The sequence below is a fragment of the Zootoca vivipara genome, chromosome 13 (assembly GCF_963506605.1).
Source record: "Zootoca vivipara chromosome 13, rZooViv1.1, whole genome shotgun sequence".
Lineage (NCBI taxonomy): Eukaryota > Metazoa > Chordata > Lepidosauria > Squamata > Lacertidae > Zootoca > Zootoca vivipara.
Genome location: NC_083288.1, coordinates 32,561,697 through 32,581,945, shown reverse-complemented (window position 1 = coordinate 32,581,945; position 20,249 = coordinate 32,561,697). Strand labels below are relative to the sequence as shown.

General features: G+C 39.0%; 1 protein-coding gene and 1 pseudogene across 1 annotated transcript; one reads left to right on the top strand and one right to left on the bottom strand.

Annotated features, from left to right (window-relative positions):
* Positions 1-2,037: 2,037 nt before the first annotated feature.
* On the bottom strand, positions 2,038-7,609 carry LOC118095445 (vomeronasal type-2 receptor 26-like). The gene is made up of 6 exons (XM_060281224.1): positions 7,464-7,609; positions 6,751-7,042; positions 4,941-5,582; positions 4,149-4,376; positions 3,874-4,000; positions 2,038-2,948 (listed from the first exon to the last, which is right to left on the bottom strand). Exons 1-6 carry the CDS (start codon positions 7,607-7,609, stop codon positions 2,038-2,040), a joined length of 2,346 nt encoding a protein of 781 aa, XP_060137207.1.
* Positions 7,610-11,599: 3,990 nt separating this feature from the next.
* LOC118095444 (vomeronasal type-2 receptor 26-like) lies at positions 11,600-19,018 on the top strand (annotated as a pseudogene).
* Positions 19,019-20,249: the final 1,231 nt, after the last annotated feature.

The following is a 20,249-nucleotide window of genomic DNA, read 5'->3' as shown; positions in this document are numbered from 1 at the left end:
GCGCGCGGCCATCAGCCCCATTAATAAGTCGGAAAATTCGGTTGAGTCTTTTGTAAGTCGAGGTACCACTGTACTTAAACCGAGGTACCACTGTATTAGAATGTAATGTATTAGAATGTAACGAGGGGTCGAATGCCTCCTGCAGCCAATTGGAAGCTGCGGAAGCCAGGTCAAACGTTCGGGTTCCAAAGAACATTCAGAAACCAGAACACTCACTTTCAGGTTTGCAGCGTTCAGGAGCCAAAATGTTCGACTCGCAAGGCGTTCGGGATTCAATATACGACTATAATTTGTATCTTTCTTGCCAGAGCTTTATGTGGTTCAGTTGTCTGGTTTAAAATACTTTCTCTCAATGTTTACATACCATCTTAAAGTCTCTATGCACCCTGGGAGCAATGTATGGACCTTGTTAGAGGCTCAATTAAGGAAAATTATAGAAGAATTCCTGCCAACCTTGCAGTTCGAAAGTATGCCAAAAAGTGCAAGTAGATAAATAGCTACTGCTTTGGCACGAAGGTAAATGCCATTTCCGTGCACTGTTCTGGTTTCATTGTTCCATTGCACCAGAAGCAGCTAAGTCATGTTGGCCACATGACCTGGAAAAACTGTCTGCGGACAAACACCAGCTCCCTTGGCCTGTAAAGTGAAATGAGCGCCGCAACCCCAGAGTCGTCTGAGACTGGACTTACCGTATTCTTTGCTCCATAAGACGCACCTGACCAAAAGACGCACCTAATTTTTAGAGGAGGAAAGGGGGAAAGCCCTGGCTTTTTTGGGATCAGCTCAAAGTTGTGCAGCTTCTTGCAGCTTCTTTTGCAAATGGGAAAAGCCCCCTTTTGGGGTGGATCAGCTCACAGTTCTGCAGCTTTTTTTCGCAAAGGGAGAAAGCTCCATTTTTGAGGATCAGCTCAAAGTTGCTGAGCTTACCTTGCAAAGGGAAAGAATCCTGTTTTTATGGGGTTCAACTCACAGTTCTGCATTTTCTCTAGTAAAGGAAAGGGAGCCATTTCTACAGTTTCCAGACAGATAATCTAATCAGCCAGTCATATGTCACTGTAGCCTCCCTCTGCAGAACATTCAACAATGGAGGCCTGAACAAGGGGGCAGGGCCTGGAAGGGAGCTAGCGTCCCTTATCTCCCTCCCCAATCTCTTGCAATCACCTGCTGAGCGGGTACCTTTCAACTCCCTCTTTCCCTCTTGTTAGCCTTTAGCTCTTCACAAAAAGAAAAAGCACGGTCTGCTTTTCGCCCCTGAGCAATCCGGCTCCAGGGACCATGCATTCACTCCATAAGACGCACAGACATTTCCTCTTACTTTTTAGAAGGAAAAAAGTCTGTGTCATGGAGCGAAAAATATAATAACTGTCAGGGGTCCCTTTATCTTTACCTTTTTACAGAGGAATAGCCTTTTTACAGAGGAATAGTCTACACTGACAAGCAGCCTGAATCCTAATTAGTTACCCCTCTCAGTTGGGTGTCATCTGCAAATTTGATTAACATCCCTTGAATTCCCTCATCCAAGTCATTTATAAAAATGATGGACATAATTTATATATATATATTTTAAATCATCTTTATTAGAAAACACAAAACACAAAAACACCATAAATCATACAAAATCAACAAATCATAAGATCATACAAAACACAAACCATAAATACAAAACACAAACCATGAATACAAAACACAAACCATAAATACAAGAAAAGACAGTAAAGAATAAAGAAAAAATAAAGAGAAAATAAAACATGCAATCGACTTCCAAGCATTTTAATGTACGTTCCCTACTGAAATATACAGCTTACCAAGCTTCTCCCTTCGATCATATCCTAACTCTTTCTATCCTAACATTTGTTTTTATCCATAAATATCTTATGGGTCCTAATCTAGGCAAATCACCCACTTCGAGTTCATACTTTCTTTATGAAAATAATCTGTCACTTAACTCCATTCTATTCAGTCTTCACCTTAAAATTTGCAACAATGTGAAGGAGTTTTTTTTTTATTAAAAAAAACAACAACCCACAAAATGGACAATTACATTTTTTGAGGTTTTCTCCTGATCAGCTGTTCCTTGTTGTTCAGCTCAGGTCTCAAGACAATTATGTAACATTTTTGGGAAAAGATGCAACCCAGCAGTCCAGCACTGGAAGTTAAAATAGAGAAGATCTCCACTGCCACCATGTATTTTCCCTTTGTGCTCAGGTAGGAAGGAATAAATGATAACCAAACACTGCAAAAGACAAACATGCTGAAAGTGATGAATTTGGCTTCATTGAAACTGCCAGGTAACTTTCTGGCAATAAACGCCACAGTGAAACTGACAAATGCCAGGAATCCCATGTAGCCAAGCACACAGTAGAACATGATCTCAGATCCCTCATTGCATTCTAATACAATTTCTGAAGTGAAGGAGTGCATGTCAACATCTGGGAATGGGGGAGAGGTTGCAAGCCAAACAGTGCAGATAAGTGCTTGGATGAGGGAACAGGAAAGAACAATGCAGCTGGCTAGACTCTTTCCCACCCACTTCCTCATTTTGGATCCAGGTTTGGTGGCCATGAAAGCCAGAAATACCGTGATGGTTTTTGCCAGCACACAAGAAACAGCCAATGAGAAGATGATGCCAAAAGCACTTTGTCGGAAGAGACACATTACCATATGGGGTTCTCCAATAAACAGAAATGCACAAAGGAAGCAAAGCAGGAGTGAGATGAGGAGAGTATAGGTGAGATCCCGGTTGTTGGCTTTGACCATGGGAGTATTGTGGTATTTTATAAACGTTGCAAGCACTAGAGATGTGATTATAGAAGATGAAAGTGCTAAAGAGGCTAAACAGAGGCCCAAAGGTTCTTCAAAAGACAAGAAGCTGACATCCTTCAGAATACATTCGTCTTGACTTTTGTTTGGATATTTTTCATCTGTGCATTTATGACAATCACTTGCATCTGAAATAAAGGATGGAATCTTTGTGTAGCTAGAAATTACAGCATCATGCAATAAACATATGGCTGTAATATTTTAATGTCTTTGCAAATCAGACATTTGGGTATTGTAATATACTTGAGCTTAGCCTTGAATTTTGTTGTGGGTTTGGTATGGAGGGGCATTAAAAGCAAATGTACTTGTTCCCACAGTCCTAAGATGGCGAGACTCACAGCACTGACTGCATCAAGAGATCTCATGTCTCCATTGGTCACAGCTTTGGATGTAGCTAAAATCCAGCATGTCTCTGTTTCTCAGCTCCTCAGCCTTCTGCCTCCTTCCAGCTCAGTTCTCACATACCACATTGGCTATGATTCTCTATCTACCTGCCAGGTGAGGTGCGGGAAGGTCCAACAATTTGCCCAGGAGGCACCATCACTTAGTTGCAGCTCATGTAATTCAAATCATTATTTTAGGATTGGGGTCATAGTGTGGAGCCAAAGCCCTTGCCTAGTCAAAGGGATGCTTATGAAGGTGCTTAAGTGACACACTAAGGATATTATCTTACACTTGCCCAGTTTGCAATGGAATCTTTCAACGCACCACCACCTCCAAACCCGCAACAATATTCAAGACTACGGTCAAGTATATTACAATGCTTGAATGTCTGATTTAAAAAGGCATGAAGAGATTTTAACCATATGTTTTTGAATGTTGCACTAGAAATTATCCACTGGTGCACAGAAGAAAGCCAGGACTAAGAGTGTATTGAAGGAAATTTAGCTCAATTCTGTTGAGAGAGAGAAATGTCTGGTTTTGAAAGGCATGAAAAAGTGTTTCTTCAGCTGATATTCTGCTGCTCAAAAAGAAACCTAAGTCTCAATGTCCAATTAGTAAAAGGAAGCTGAGCTACATCTGTCTGGTAATGCTGCATATTACATTTTTTACCTTTCTGGTCTGAAATCTTTCCTTCTGGGCATGGAATGCAATCGTAGCAGCAAGATGGCTCGCCTTCCTTCACTTTCTTGCAAGAACCTGGGTAGCAACTCTCACTGCACACAGATAGAGGCTGTGCCTAATGTGTAAATGAAAGTGGTTAATGATAACCTTGATGATAAGTATTTTTAAACGCTTAGAATCCAGGGGAATTTCGCAAGTTAGACAACAATCACAAAAAGCAGTATTTCATAGGGGCAGAGAGTATTATGAAAAACTTTATCTACCTGATTAAATCTCTTGTGCCATCTTATAGCATCCTCATTGATGGTGAATGCTTGGTCTGGAAGAGCTTGTGGATCCAGCCTCCCAACTTTCACTCTATGAAAGGATTGGTTTGTGGGGAAAATCCAATTCATGACATCAAAACCAGCTGCTAACTCCCCATTCTGGTCAAAGGAAACTTTTTCCCCTGCACTGTTGTTAAATGAGACACTTTTCATAAACCGGTGGAGCTGAATGGAAAGGGAAAGAGCAGAAATTTGAAAATTCTGCTACTTGAAGTTGTATGCAAGATGATAAAAGTGAAATAGATTCTATGTTTGCAAAGTTTCTGAAATAAAACATATTTTGAATGCTATTTTGATTAAAATGCACATTTTGGGGCTCACATTCCCCCCTAATATATGTTCCTTTTTTGTTCACATTTTTTGATTGGAGAACAACATTGTAAAATTAGAAGAATTTCAGATTTCAGAAGAAGGTTGCATTTAACTTTCTATATTAGTTTGGAAAGTGTGGATTTGTATGCATTAAAATATACACAGAATGAATTTTCCTCCATCTCTAATATTCATTACCTGCCAAAGGCATTGGCCCTGACATTTCTGCATGCCTCTGTTCTGCATTGCACTGTGCTTTAGACTAGATGTAGACATAGCATGTAATGCATGGGCCATAACATAGACAGCATTGTAGATACTGTAGCTGTGGGAGGTCATGCTCATTTCAAAAAAAGACGCAGGAAGACTCTCCAGCTTCTCCTCCCCTGTGCAAATGTCACTATCTATCTTGCCTACATCTGTACTGGGGAATACACAACCAAAAGCCTGTTGCCAGAAGTCCTTGATAAAACCATCTCCTGTGGTGCTGGATGGGTTTTTGCTTCTAACAAATTCTTGAAATCCTGGTAGATCATTGGCATGAATTGTAAATGAGAGAGATCCATGGATTATTTCTGTATCCCAAGTCCTCTGATAGACCATTGAAGTGAGGTCAGTCTGAGCTGTTATTATCCACACTATACCTTTTGACTTCTTCGTCATTTGTTCTTGTCCTGACAGATATGGGAACCATCTCAAGAACACAATCCCATAGGATTCTCCATATGCCACCACTACATGGGCTTTACTGTCTATGATTTTGTCATGTATTTTACCTCCCTTGTTAAGCATGTCATTAATAACAGTGACAACGGTCAATGTTTGGCTTCTTTCTATGAAGGCAAAGCAGATACCACTCTGAGAAAAAGGTGGAACCACGCTTTGCACAAATCTTTCTCCATTGTCGTTATCCATAGTTAGGAGTCCAATCCATGTCCACCTGAAATGCAGAAGCAAAGAAAGAATCCCTGCAACCTGAATGTTTTCTCTGGGCACCATCTGGTAGAATGGGATGCCTGGCGTTTTGTCATTCATCACTGGGGCAGGGCCATAGATGAGCTAAAGAAAAGAGCAGAGAGGAAAGAATGGGATTGTATTGTTATGACTTTGGGGGAGGAAGTAGGTTGTATGCCTACAATACATACCAGTAAGACACTTAAAGGGTCTTAACTGCTAGAACTAGCAAGCGTTGAAATTAAAGGAAGAATTTAAATGGTTAAATAGCCAGGCTCCTTGATAACAGCCCTCTAAATATGGGCCATTGAGGTAAGAAAGGGTCTGTGTCTAATTACAAATGGGTCTGTTCCCTTCCCTCAACTCATAGGAAGTTGCTTAGAAATGACCAAGGGCAAAGCTGAGGTGTGTGTGTGGGTGTGGGTGTTTGTGTAAGCTAGAAGTTAGAAGCTGGAAATAGCAGCCTGAGAAGCCAGAGAAAGATAGCCATGCTTGATTTCTTTTTGAATCACAGTCTGTGGCTATACGAGAAGTAAGATCCCTTTGGGGTGTTAATGAATCCAAGACTGCAACTATGGGAGAAGCAAGAGCCTTTTGGTGTCTTAATGCTGGGAACCTCTCCATCATAGGCTCAGGTTATATATTTGCATAAGCAAACCATATATCATAAAGACTCCACAGTCTCCACTGTACCCAATTTCAAGGGAAACACAAACCCTGAGTAAGTGCCTAGAACTCCTAAGATCTCTAAATGTTTAGAGATTGGGGTGGTAGGCAACTGTATGTTAGAAAGTCCTACTCAGAGTAGACCTTTTGAAATGAATGAATCTCAGTTATACATATGCATTAACTTCAATGGTTTAATATAAGGGGGACAAGTGTTTAATACTTGTTTAGTACTAAAAACTGTATAATTACAAATAGAACCAGTGCTTTTTTCTGGGGATACTCAATGGTACATAGGTGAACCTTTCTCTCACCTCATGTTAATAGTGTGGCATTTCCTGTAAAAGTCTCATGCCTAGTACTAACATCTTTTATTCTTAAACGAAGAAGAAGTAGTTGTGGTTACAGGTAGGTAGCCGTGTTGGTCTGGGTCGAAGTAAAATAAAAAAATTCATTCAGTAGCACCTTAAAGACCAACTAAGTTTTTATTTTGGTATGAGCTTTCGTGTGCATGCACACTTCTTCAGATACAGTGAAAAAGGAGAAGAAGAAGTAGTGCATAGAACAACCAACACACACAGACACACACAAAAGAGACCCAGCATACCTGTGGAATCTTGTAAATATCCACAAGTGATGCCACTTGAAGTGAGGTTGGCGGGTCCAGTCCCCCAATGACCCCAATCAGGTTAGTTTGGACATCACAGTTGTAATTTGGAACAAAAACTCCCAGGGTGCATATTAGTAGTATTGTAGCATGGTAGGTCCACTTCTCAGTGAAATAGCTGTCATAGATGTGGAAGCCCAAGGTGACATTTTGTAAGAGCTGAGGGTTTTCATTTATCTCTTTTACTGCAAATGCCAAGGCCAGGATGTGCTGATAATTCTTAGGTACTGCACTAGAAGGTAAGTTGTATTCTGAATCATAAGGAAGCACCACATGTTGTAAAAAGTATTGCAAATGTTATAAAAATAATGTATTCTATATCTCATCTCATTATTCATATTTATATAAAAGCTTTCTTGAGGTAACCTTACCTTTAGGTGGTCCACACAAATTTTAAAACTACAACAACCCAATATTACCATTGTTCATCAAAACAATGCAATTCAGAGCAGGGTGTTCCAAAATAAACAATATAATTTAAGATCTTTAGGATATTAAATTTTATACAAATGTCAGAACACATCTCTATTTTTTTTATAAAAAACAGTTGTTTCTTTGGATAGTATATTACCTTTCAAAACAAATAATTCATGGAATGACGATTAAGACTGATAACAAATAATAGTTTTAAAATATTATAGTTAAGGCCTTACACAAGCTCTTCAGGCAAAGGTGATGGGGGTTTTTCAGTGAAGGTGATTGCACTGGAGATGATGAAAGTGTGGGAAGTGATAGCTCCAATGATTAGGCCTCCTGACTGGTGGTACTCATGAAGTGGAGGGTTTGGATCATCAGCCATGCACTTAATGATGTGTGCTTTGCTTACCATGTGAGGCAGCAGTACCAGAAGCAAGATGAACAATAACAGCATTGTGGCCAGAAATGTTTTCTCTAGATGCAGATTTCTTATTTTTAACTCAAAAAGCTCAGGACGAAAATATATAGTGTCAGAAATCAGACTGACATATACTTGTCTAATACAGTAGTCTTAATTCCTAAACCAGTCCTAGATTTCTGGAGGGTATATTTATACAATTATTCAAAAACTATGTTATTAGTTTTGCTGGAGTCCACAGTAAATTGCGCTGTAGTGTTGGAAAGTAGCTCAGTTAATTGGAGTCCTTGGATAATTAAAGAGGGAAGTAGTCACCAATTCAACAAGGAGCATTCCATGTGGAATTGCTGGAGACATGTTTTTCATGTCTGAAATTAACTTTTTCTTTCAATCAGTTAAGAAGCTCAAGGGGCACCTTAATTGGCTGTGAAAAACAAGAAATTTGCCCAGAGCCAAAGAAAAAGGGAGTGTTTGATCATAGGAATGTCTTGCTGCAGAACAATGGTACCCAAAGTGAATCCTCCAGAAGTTGTTAGACCCCAAACCCCATCATAACTGACCACAGACTAGGCAGACAGAGGTTGATAGGACACAGTCAGTAGCTAGAAGTTAGTGTCCATTGGAACTGGTATGGCAGAGAAATCAACTAAGTGGAAATAGAGCTAATGAAAAGCAGAGCCAAAGTTAGTGGCCAGGATGATCAATTCTATTTGAATACAGAATCCGGGGGGCGGGGCGGCAACAATAAAGGCAAGAGTTGAATTCACACACACAGAGAGAGAGAGAGAATAAACCAGTGTAAAAGTAAAGGTAAAGGGGCCCCTGACCATTAGGTTCACTCGCGAAAGACTCTGGGTTTGCGGCGCTCATCTTGCTTTGTTGTCCGAGGGAGCCGGCATACAGCTTCCGGGTCATGTGACCAGCATGACTAAGCCGCTTCTGGCGAACCAGAGCAGTGCACAGAAATGGCATTTACCTTCCTGCCGGAGCGGTACATATTTATCTACTTGCACTTTGATGTGCTTTCAAACTGCTAGGTTGGCAGGAACAGGGACCGAACAACGGGAGCTCACCCCGTCATGGGGATTTGAACCGTCGACCTTCTGATCAGCAAGCCCTAGACTCTGTGGTTTAACCCACAGCACCACCCGTGTCCCTAAAAAAACAGTATAAGAAACACCAGTAAATAATAATAATAATAATAATAATAATAATAATAATAATAATAATTTTCAAGAAGGATGAAGTTATAGTCGTACCTTGGTTTTCGAACAGCTTAGTTCTCAAAGGTTTTGGCTCCTCAATGCTACAAACCTGGAAGTGTGTGTTCCGGTTTGCAAACTATTTTTGGAGGTCGAATGTAATGTAATGTAATGTTCCATGGCTTCCAATTGGCTGCAGGAGCATCCTGCAGCCAATCAGAAGGCATACTTTGGTTTACGAATGTTTTGGAAGTCAAACAGAATTTTGGAACGGATTCTGTTTGAGTTCGCATGTACAACTTTATATGATATGCAATGAAGTTGTATTCACAGAAGGCATATTGAAATTAATTATCTTGGTGATGTCACGTCCATTAATTCCAATAGGTCGACTGGTACTTTGAATAAAACTTGACTGAATGCCATTCATTATTTTTACTCTCTAAACTGATATCCCTCTAAATATCAGTGGCTTGGGAACAAGAACAGGAAACAGTTATTGTGTTCGATTCCTATTCGTGAGCTTCATAGAGTATAGGTATTTGATTGGACATGCAAAGAGAATACAGCCCTATATGTGCCTTTGTCTGCTCTTTTTGTGTTCTTTTTTCTTTGCTATTTTAAAATGTTATATTTGTTAAGTGATTGTACTGTTACTACATTTTTTTTAAAAAAAAGAACTATATTTTTCTCATATATAATAAAGTTCAGAGGCATTACCAGTCTGCATCTTCTCCTCATATCATTTTTCATTACATATTTTACAGGATCAGCAAAGAATAGAGCAATGGGGAAAAAAATATACATACAACTCTGAGAAAAGCAACTACTGTATGTTCTGAGAGATTTGTGGCATACTTTTGTGTCTGATTACATCTTACTGTTATAAATGCACCAGTAAAGATTATCCAAATTGAAAACAGAATGTGTGTATTCCCAAAGATTTAACATTCTTATCTTTTGAATAACTTTTGGGAATCAGCTTAAGCTTCTCTTCTCAACCCACCCTCCCCCCAATTCCAGATGCTGATATTAACTCAGTTGTTGAAGAAATTGTAATGTAATGTAATGTGATGTGGGGTCTGTTTTACTGGCCATTGCCAGTTTTTCTGTCACATTCTTTGCCAGGAAATTACCAGACAGTAAGTTCAAGACAGGGATGCGGGTGGCGCTGTGGTCTAAACCACAGAGCCTAGGGCTTGCCAATCAGAAGGTCGGTGGTTCAAATCTCCACGATAGGATGAGCTCCTGTTGTTTGGTCCCTGCTTCTGCCAACCTAGCAACCTAGCATTTGTGAGCAGTGTCCTGGTGGAAATTGCCCCCATCCCCCAAAAAGTCCAGGAAAATACAGTCAACCCATGTCAGCACTGCTGATTTTGCCAATTTTCCATAAAAAAATACCTCAAAAACAGCAAACTTTTTTGCACCCCCCCCCAAAAAAAAATCTACTTGGGCCTTAGAAAAGCTCAACAATTTCTTTTCTGTCTGGATGTTCACTGTTTGAAAATATGGCAATCCTATTTTTTCCATTCCTATTCATGGCTTTGTGGTGCCACTTACTAAATTTACAATTTCAACATTCTCTACCTAAAGTATTTTCTGTATGTTTGATTCCTCCTTTCCATGTATTTATCTGGAATAAGCAATGACAATGCTCAAGGGCCCTTTTCATTTCCAGGCTTCCTAAACCTCTGCCCTCCAGGTGTTTTGAGATTACGATTCCCATCATGCCTGACCACTGGTCCTGCTAGCTAGGGATCATGGGAGTTGTAGGCCAAAAACATCTGGAGGACCGAGGTTGAGGAAGTCTGATTTACCCTAATTTATTTATTAATTTATGCATGAACACTTAAATGGGTGGATTATTTTCAGAAACTGCTTTCATTATTGTGACCAGCATCAGTTGCAATGGTGCTAAGAAACATAGCTGCACCAATCACGCTCTATCTAACAATCTGAGTGGAGGGATTGACAACCATAGCTGCCAAGTTTTCCCTTTTCTCGCGAGGAAGCCTATTCAGCATAATGGAATTTCCCTTAAAAAAGGGATAACTTGGCAGCTATGTTGACAACCCTCTGTAGCAGGGGTCAGTAAACTTTTTCAGCAGGGGGCCGGTCCACTGTCCCTCAGACCTTGTGGGGGGCCAGACTATATTTTGAAGAAAAAAAAATATGAACGAATTCCTATGCCCCACAAATAACCAAGAGATGCATTTTAAATAAAAGGACACATTCTACTCATGTAAAAACATGCTGATTTCCATAGTTCTTTCCTTGCCATAGGCCAGTCCAAGCCCACCATGATTATTTCTGTTCAAATAAAATAAGTTCAAAACTTCTGCTAACACACAATAAATATTTTCTTCTTCAAATCCACAATCTCCTGTCTTTGGCTTGGGAATTACTTCACCCATTAATTATCATAAAGAGTGTAATCGATTCTACTGCTTGTAAAAAAAAAAAAAGCCCTAAGGCATTGAAGTTAAAATTAAAATCAAGAAATCATATTGCATGTGAAGGATGTCATAAATATACCTTCTTGCATTCAGAGGAAGGTTTAGGCACTAGAAACAAGAACTTTGGTATGATTAATGATATTTGCGTTCAGAGATCTTGATTTCAGGATTCTTAGAAAACTGTCTGAACGTTCTGGTCAGGCCATTAAAATCACATTCCTTCTGGATAGTATCATAGATAAAAAGAAGAAGAACCTACAAATATAGAAGAATAATGAGCATTACTACTGAGCATAATGGCATTAGTGGTTTTGCTGCTGGTACTGCTTCCCCATATAACATCTGAAACTCACATTCGTATGTGCAGGGTCCAGCACCCACCTCAGCCTGTTCACAAGTACTATCAGAATGGAGAATTCATCATTGGTTTCATTGCTTCTCAGAGTTTCATTGTCTCTAGCTCAATAGACTTCACTGAACAGCCACCTCCAACATTGAATGAAGACTTAATGTGAGGAAGTGCTGCCTTTTTTCCATTTAAAAGATCCATTTCCTTCCTTTCCTTTTGTCACTTTTCTTTTCTTTTTCATTTTTACTGGGAGGGGAGGTATTGCAGTGAGAACAGTTTTGGAGTGTCAGGCTCCCAGTAGTGAATTATGGTGTTAGATTGTAAAATTGCTGATACAATTAAATCAACGCAAAACAAAGAGGGGAAGGAGACACTGATTTAATTTTAATGTAGAAGGTAAATGAGTTTGCTTCAAAATTTGTTTCTTTAGTTTGATTGCAATAATAGGAATCTATCAGCCAATGAAAGTGACTGCTTTAGTTTAATTCTTCATATGTAATATTCTTTAATTATCATTTTAGTTCCTCCATCCTCTTTTATTTTATCATCTTGTACAATTCTGTTTCATTAAACTTTTTTATTTTGTTACAAATATGTATAAATACTTATCTATGAAGGGTTAAATAAAAAGAGCAAAAGGTAAGGCATTGGGTGATGAATCCTGAAAGAATGTTATCAGTAGAAAGAGTATTGTATTAGAACACAATTGCAAAGAGCGGATATGTTTGAGACTGCATTAAATCACATTTTCAAATTAATTTAAATCACATGGATCATTTTAGTGCATTCTACTATAAATAGGAATTTACCAGAGATGTATCAGTGTTGCATTTTTTATGATAAACAGTGATATTGTCAGCGGTTTAATATTTTTGTACAGTAATTTGTATTTGAATAAGCCTCTATACTGAAATAATCCTGGTGATGAATAGGCAGATCAGAGTGGCATCTTCTTGTTCTTCTTATATCCTTCTGATACACAATGAAACTATCATTCTAGTATAGTACCTAATAATTACCAACACATCCTGGCCTTGGCCTTCTCGGTAAAGGAGATCAATGAAAGCCCTCAGCTCTTACCCAATATCACCTTGGGCTTCCACATTTATGACAGCTATTTCAATGCCAAGGCAACCTATCATGCCACTATACTACTTACTTCAACTCTGGAGAGATTTGTCCCCAATTACATATGCAATATTCAGAATAATCTAATAGCCGTTATTGGGGGACTGGACTCCGAAATCTCCCTTCATGTGGCAAATGCCTTGGATATTTACAAGATTCCACAGGTAGGGTGTGTGTGTGTGTGTGTGTGTGTGTGTGTGTGTTGATATTGTTGTATGTATGTGTTGATATCATTGCCATTATTATTATTATTAAGTTCCATTTATGTGCACGGCACCTTAGTAAGAATGCAGCTTTTGGCCATTTGGACTAAGGGATAGGTAGTTGAAAGGCTTCCTAGAAATGTAAAATTTTGAGGAGGCAGGTAAAGAAAACAAGGAAGATGGTTGCATGGATGTGAAGAAGTATTGTGGCTTGGGAGCAGAGGCTTGCATCTATCATGTTAAAAGTATGAGGTCGCCAACAGTTACTTGAGAAGCTTTTTAAAAGAAGCAAACTGACCTTCTTTGCTCATGAAGCTTGGCATGACTCTCTTCGCAAAACAGGCTCACAGTCTAGCATCATTCTCAAGGACGCCTTAGAAACAATGAAACAATCAAAGCAAGCCATGTTGTAGTCTAGTAATTAGTATATAGGCCTCAATCTTATATTTAATCAGACTTCTCATTTAATCATGAGCATTGTATGATTCAAGCTTCAGTTTTGTGATCTGAAGAATGAATTTGATCTGAAGAACAGAAAGTTAACTGAATGAGGGTGTCATTGTGTACTACTCACCAAGAGCAGGGATGGGGAAACTAAGGCCTTCTAGATGTTGTTGGATCCTGACTCCCAATATCTGCCTTACAATTACGAATGGTTTGGGTGATGAAAGCTGAAGTACAACAGCATCTGGAGAACCACAATTTCCCCATCAATGAACAAGAGCATTCTAGAAATTGTGAAAGCATGATTTTAGTTTAGTCTTGGAGTGAGTTGTAGCTGGAGTGGCCCAAATATATCAGTCAAGGGGTATAAATACTATACTGTACAGCTATATATACAACTAGTAAAGTAAATAATATTATCCATATGAGCCCCAGTGTGTGGAAGGCAACCAGAATGTTTTGACAACCAAGCAACTTGAAAATGATATTGGAACCATGACATTGACCTGCAAATGAAATTCCAGTTCCTAACTGTATGTGGGTGGGTTGGTAACATCACACTAACATTAAACAAAGCTAACATGAAGGACTCTCCTTCATTGTAAGTTTTCAAGCTGAGGTTGGATGACCATCTGCCATGGATGTTTTATTTAATGCAGGACTATAAGACCCTTGGGGTCCCTTCTATGATTCTATAAGAAGTCATTGTTAATAGAATCATATTTACACTATACAGTGGTACCTCGCAAGATGAATGCCTCGCACAATGAAAAAACGAAAAAACGCAAGACGAAAGCGTTTTGCGATGTTTTTGGTGACTCGCAAGACAAAGTTTTCTATGGCCGCGCTTCGGAAGACGACGTTTTTTGGTGGTTTTTTTCATTTTGTTTGTTTTTTGTCATGGCAAACAGTACTTCGCAAGATGAAATTATCACAAAACGAAGCGACTCGCAGAATGAATTCTTTCGTCTTGCGAGGCACCACTGTTTATAAACAAAGGTTTATAACTAGGCATATCCAAATGAAGAGATTTAGAGTCAGGCAAAACATCTGAGAATGGCTTGTTGGGTAGCCACCCAACCCCTTCATGTATGTAGAAAAAGAATTTCAAGTCTACATCTAATTTACAGTTTGATGATAACGACAATTGGTATAAGTTACTGCAGAAATATAAGCATCTTATTTTCCATTTCCACTTTCCATTTATCTTTAGCTAACATACAGCCCTGCTCCAGTGATGAATGTTAAAACTCCAGGCCTTCCCTTCTACCAGATGGTCCCTAATGAAGCCATTCAGTATACAGGGATTCTTTCTTTACTTCTGCATTTTGGGTGGACATGGATTGGGCTTGTTGTTATGGATACCTCAGATGGAGAAAGATTTGTGCAAACTGTAGTTCCACTGTTTTCCCAGAATGGGGTCTGTTTTGCTTTCATAAAAAGAATTCCAATATTGACTTTTGTTGCTGACATTAAGAATGTGCTTGAAGAGGGAGAAAAAATACATGATGTAGTAATGGGCAACAAAGCCAATGTATTAGTTGCCTATGGGGAATCTTATTCCTTGGCATTTTTTAGATTTCTTCCATATATATCACAACAAGAACATATGTCAGGTAAATTAAAAGGTAAAGTGTGGATAGGAACAGCACAGGTGGAACATACTTCATTTATTTATCAAAAGTCATGGGATGATGAACTCTTCTACGGTGCCCTCGCCTTCAGAATTCACTCTAATGATGTCCCATGGTTTCACGAGTTTGTTGAGAGCATAAATCCTTTCAGCAGGACAGGAGATGGTTTTATCAAGGACTTCTGGCAAAGTGCCTTTGGCTGTGAATTTCCAATTCATGCTCTGGATGAGGAAAAGGGGGACTTTTGCACTGGGAAGGAGAAACTGGGGAGCCTTCCACATTCTTTTTTTGAAATGAGCATGACTGGCCATAGCTACAGTATCTACAACGCTGTCTATGTTGTGGCCCATGCTTTGCATAAAATGTCCTTCACTAGACTCAAGCGAAGTGCATTGGTGGAGGAAGAAGGACTGAAACATCAAAAGCAACTTTCATTGCAGGTAAGGAACTTAAAGTTCTCTTGTAGATGAGCAGAATATTTTGAGTGAAATAATAGATGATAAATATAATAATAATAATAATAATAATAATAATAATAATAAATTTTTTATACCCCGCCCATCTGGCTGGGTTTCCGCAGCCACTCTGGGCGGCTTCCAACAGAAATATTAGAATACACTAATTTCTTAAAGATTAAAAACTTCCCTAAACAGGGAATGTTTAATGTACAAACAAAATGTTTGCTAAATTCTTCGTGATCTGACATTTTCATCTTAATTCTAGCTCCTGCAATCCAGAATGGCGGAAAAAAGTTCAACTTTCTTCCTTTTTAAAAATAATTTTTATTAATTTTCCAATAAAAACAGCCAATTAACATATAATCATAATCCAATTAAAAACAATAAACTAAAATAAAAAAGACCAAATTGTAATCCAAATAATTAATTATTAATTTTTTTCGGGCTTCTTATAGTCTGGACCTCTTGGAGAATATCTTCCATATCTCGTTCCTGACTTCTTCTTCTTGTTCTCCTATTTTCCACATTCTGATTTTAGCATTCAAAGTTCTCCATCCCTGGCTGTGCGATTCTCAATCATGTCAAAAGTCATATATACTTACATCCATACTTACATCCAGAAGTGGAAGTTGGGGGAAGCCCAGGATGAGAGGGAGTAAATTATGTAACATAAATGTTATTGATATGAGATGCATGTAATGATAAAAAAGTGAATAAAAATTTAATAAAAAATAAACAACTGCAACAACAACAAAGACATTTGATTGTGACCTACATTGTGAGGTTGCTTTATTTTGACAACTGCTACAAATGTTCTTTGGTATCCCTTTCAATGCAGCTCCATCATTCCCTGAGAAGTATCTCATTTAACAACAGCTTTGGGGAAATGGTTTCCTTTGACAATAACAGACAGTTTGTAGCTGGATTTGATGTTACCAACTGGGTTAACTCTGGAGACGAACCTGTAGTGAAAGTTGGGAGGATGGATCCCAAGGCTCACCCAGGCCCAGCGTTCATCATCAATGAAGATGCCATAACATGGCACATTTGGTTTAACCAGGTAAGATTCACCAGTCAGCAATTTGGTAGCTATTCTTTCATACTTGAATGAGAAGAAAGTCACTGTCTTTGTGTATGTATGTATGTATGTATGCGTGTTTGTGTGTACTCTTAAATATTTGCTAAATAAGGGCAGACTCCAAAAAAGGTAATGAATGTGAATAGAAACACAATAAATAGAAATGTATGGAAACATATATCAACAGACCACTTGAAAATGATTATTTATTTTGAATATATGATGGGCCTCAGCTGTTTTATCCCAATAGTTGTTGTTGTTGTTGTTTAGTCGTTTAGTCGTGTCCGACTCTTCGTGACCCCATGGACCAGAGCACGCCAGGCACTCCTGTCTTGCACTGCCTCCCGCAGTTTGGTCAAACTCATGTTCGTAGCTTCGAGAACACTGTCCAACCATCTCGTCCTCTGTCGTCCCCTTCTCCTAGTGCCCTCAATCTTTCCCAACATCAGGGTCTTTTCATCCCAAGAGTAGCAAAGTATTTTAGGATGAAACCATGGAACAGTAAATCCCATGGATGTATGCACGCCCAGTAAAAGTCTTTTTTTTTTGTGACTAGACACAACCTCTTTCTGTGTGTACTGAGAGTTGCCATCCTGGTTCCAGCAAGAAAGTGAAGGAGGGGGAGCCATTTTGCTGCTATGATTGCATCCCATGTCCAGAAGGGAAGATTTCAGACCAGGATGGTAAGAAATATAGACTGTACAAAGATTAGGTCCAACCTGACATAGCATACAAACTTGTTTTTGTTTTCTTCTGTTGGGACTGGATGTGAACCTGAAGAAGAATAAATAATTTGTACTTCTCTGGGGAATCATGTGCCCTTCCTAATACTACTCATATTCAAATAGCCATCATTCAGTGTTCAGCTGGGATACATGAAGGCAAACGCGTATATGGAGTTGGGCATATGCAATATCCCTCCCCCCAAATATCACTAGCCACTAGTCAGTGCATTTGCCGGAGCATGTTTATAAGTCTTCTTGTGAAGGGAAGCCTTGATAAGGCCCCATTCCTGATCATGAGGATACTTGTAAGCATACCAGCAAATGCATGTACACATCATTCGAATGTTGGTTTCTCAGAGCCCTTGTGAAGAAGCAGAACACAACAGGATTGAACCTTCCTGCTCTCAGAATGATGATGTCTACTCCCTATATCTCTTTTACACACACAAACAGCACAGGTGGAACATACTTCATTTATTCTTCTGGCTATAAACTACCTCAATTCTTTTAAATATAAGTGTCAAATATAAATAATAAATTCATTATGAACTTTTATCTTGAAAAATCTACAATTAGAAAACTGGGCCTCTATTTATTTATTTATTTATTTATGTATATCTGTCTGTCTGTCTGTCTGTCTGTCTCTCTATCTATCACCTATCTATCTATCTATCTATCTATCTATCTATCATCTATCTATCAATCATCATCATCTATCATCATCTATCATCATCTATCAATCTTTGCTGAGATGTGTACCACTTTTATAAAAGGGAAATAACTATTTTTTTCCAGATATGAGTGATTGTCATGAATGCACAGATGAAAATTATCCAAACAAAAACAGAGATTTGTGTATTCCCAAGAATGTAAGTTACCTGACATTTGAAGAACCTTTGGGGTTCACTTTAGCCTGTTTGTCTCTTTCATTTTGTTTGATCACAGCTCTGGTCCTGGCGACCTTTATGAAGCACCATGACACCCCTATTGTCAAAGCCAACAACCGAGACCTCACCTACATTCTCCTTATCTCCCTCCTACTCTGCTTCATTTGTGCATTGCTATTCATTGGCAAACCTTGGAAGGTGACATGTCTCCTCCGGCAAACTGCTTTTGGCATCATCTTCTCAGTGGCTGTTTCTTGTGTGCTGGCAAAAACCATCACAGTTGTCCTGGCTTCATGGTCACTAAGCCAGGATCGAGGGTGAAGAAATGGATTGGGAAAAGCCTTGCCTATTCCATTGTGATCTCCTGTTCTGTCATTCAAGCAGGCACCTGCCTTGTGTGGCTGGCAACCAATCCTCCATTCCCAGATGTTGACATGCACTCTGTGTCTGATGAAATTATACTAGAATGTAATGAGGGGTCTGTGTCTATGTTTTACTGTGTTCTTGGCTACATGGGCTTCCTGGCCACTGTCAGTTTCACTGTAGCTTTCTTTGCCAGGAAGTTACCTGACAGTTTCAATGAAGCCAAGTTTATCACTTTCAGTATGCTGGTCTTCTGTAGTGTTTGGTTATCTTTTGTTCCAACTTACTTGAGCACTAAAGGGAAATACATGGTAGCAGTGGAGATCTTTTCTATCTTAACCTCTAGTGCTGGGCTGCTGGGCTGTATCTTTTCTCCAAAATGTTACATTATTTTGTTGAGGCCTGAGCTGAATGACAGGGGCCTGCTAATAAGAAGAAAGTCTTAAAGAATGTACTTGTCTGTGTCTTGTTTATTGCCTATGATACAGTGGTGTTTGTTGCATTTATATAATGTACAGTGGTACCTCTACTTACAAATAACTCTACTTACAAATGTTTCCACTTACGAATGGAGCTCCGTCCGCCATCTTGGATGCGGTTTAGATAGGATTCTTTCTACTTACGAATTTTTAGATAGGGTTGCTTCGACTTACAATTTTTTTCTCCCAATGCATTCCTATGGGATTCGACTTACAAATTTTTCCGACTTACAAATGTGCGTTCGGAACGCATTAAATTCATAAGTAGAGGTACCACTGTATTATCATGTGTTGCTGTAAGAAAGAGCTTTATGTACGTATACCAACTCACTTTCCTCAAGGCTCTTTTTCAAATTCTTCATGAGTTTCATAAATTCCACAGACTTTTTAAACCTTTGGATTCATAGAAGTTTGAGTTAAATGCATTGTCGGATAAGTCAGACATATGATGCCCTCATCCAATGTATTTATTTATTTATTGCATAAAATTTATATACTGTTTGATCATAAAAACCTCAAAGCTAGGGCTCATACTCATCTGCTATGTCAATAGTAGCACTTCCCATAGAGTCCTGAACAAAACTGGGAGTAGTGGTTACCTCTGCCAGTAGAAGTTACACCAACTTAAACTATGCCAGCTTCCATGCATAAACTGACAGGGAAGATAAGGGATCAAGAGAAAAAAATTTTTTAGTAATGACTGGAGTATATTTAAAGAAAGACCACTGTGGAGAACTTTTTTTTTTTTACTGCTTTAGATTAACCCTTGTAATGAGAAATATTAAATAGTAGAGGAAAAAGCTGATTATCAACAACCTAGATTTATCATGATATGTGTAAGGGTGACTCCCTACAGGAGGGAGAGCGAAACCAGCTTGCGGAACAATGGGAAAGCTCGGGGGCAGAGAGGTGCAGGGCAGGGCTCAGGGATGCCGGAGAGCCCTGCCACCGCAGGTTAAGTACGCTTCAGGTTGAGTACTCCACGGACCCATCTGGAATGGATTAATCCACTTTCCATTACTTTCAATGGGAAAGTTCGCTTCAGGTTAAGTACGCTTCAGGTTAAGTACAGACTTACGGAACCAATTGTGTACAGTGGTGCCTCAACTTACCAATTTAATCCATTCTGAAGGCACCTTCGTAGGTCCAAAAATTCGTAAGTCGAAAAACACCATTGGAAACCCGATTTCCCATAGGA

Excerpts from the sequence above, each read along its gene's own strand:
- LOC118095445 (XM_060281224.1), bottom strand. The coding sequence starts at position 7,609 with ATGGCTGATGATCCAAACCCTCCACTTCATGAGTACCACCAGTCAGGA. Across the intron at positions 7,043-7,463 it reads CCTTTGCCTGAAGAGCTTGT|TGCAGTACCTAAGAATTATC; the intron begins GTAAGGCCTTAA and ends CTTACCTTCTAG. Across the intron at positions 4,377-4,940 it reads GTGTATTCCCCAGTACAGAT|CTCCACCGGTTTATGAAAAG; the intron begins GTAGGCAAGATA and ends CTTTCCATTCAG.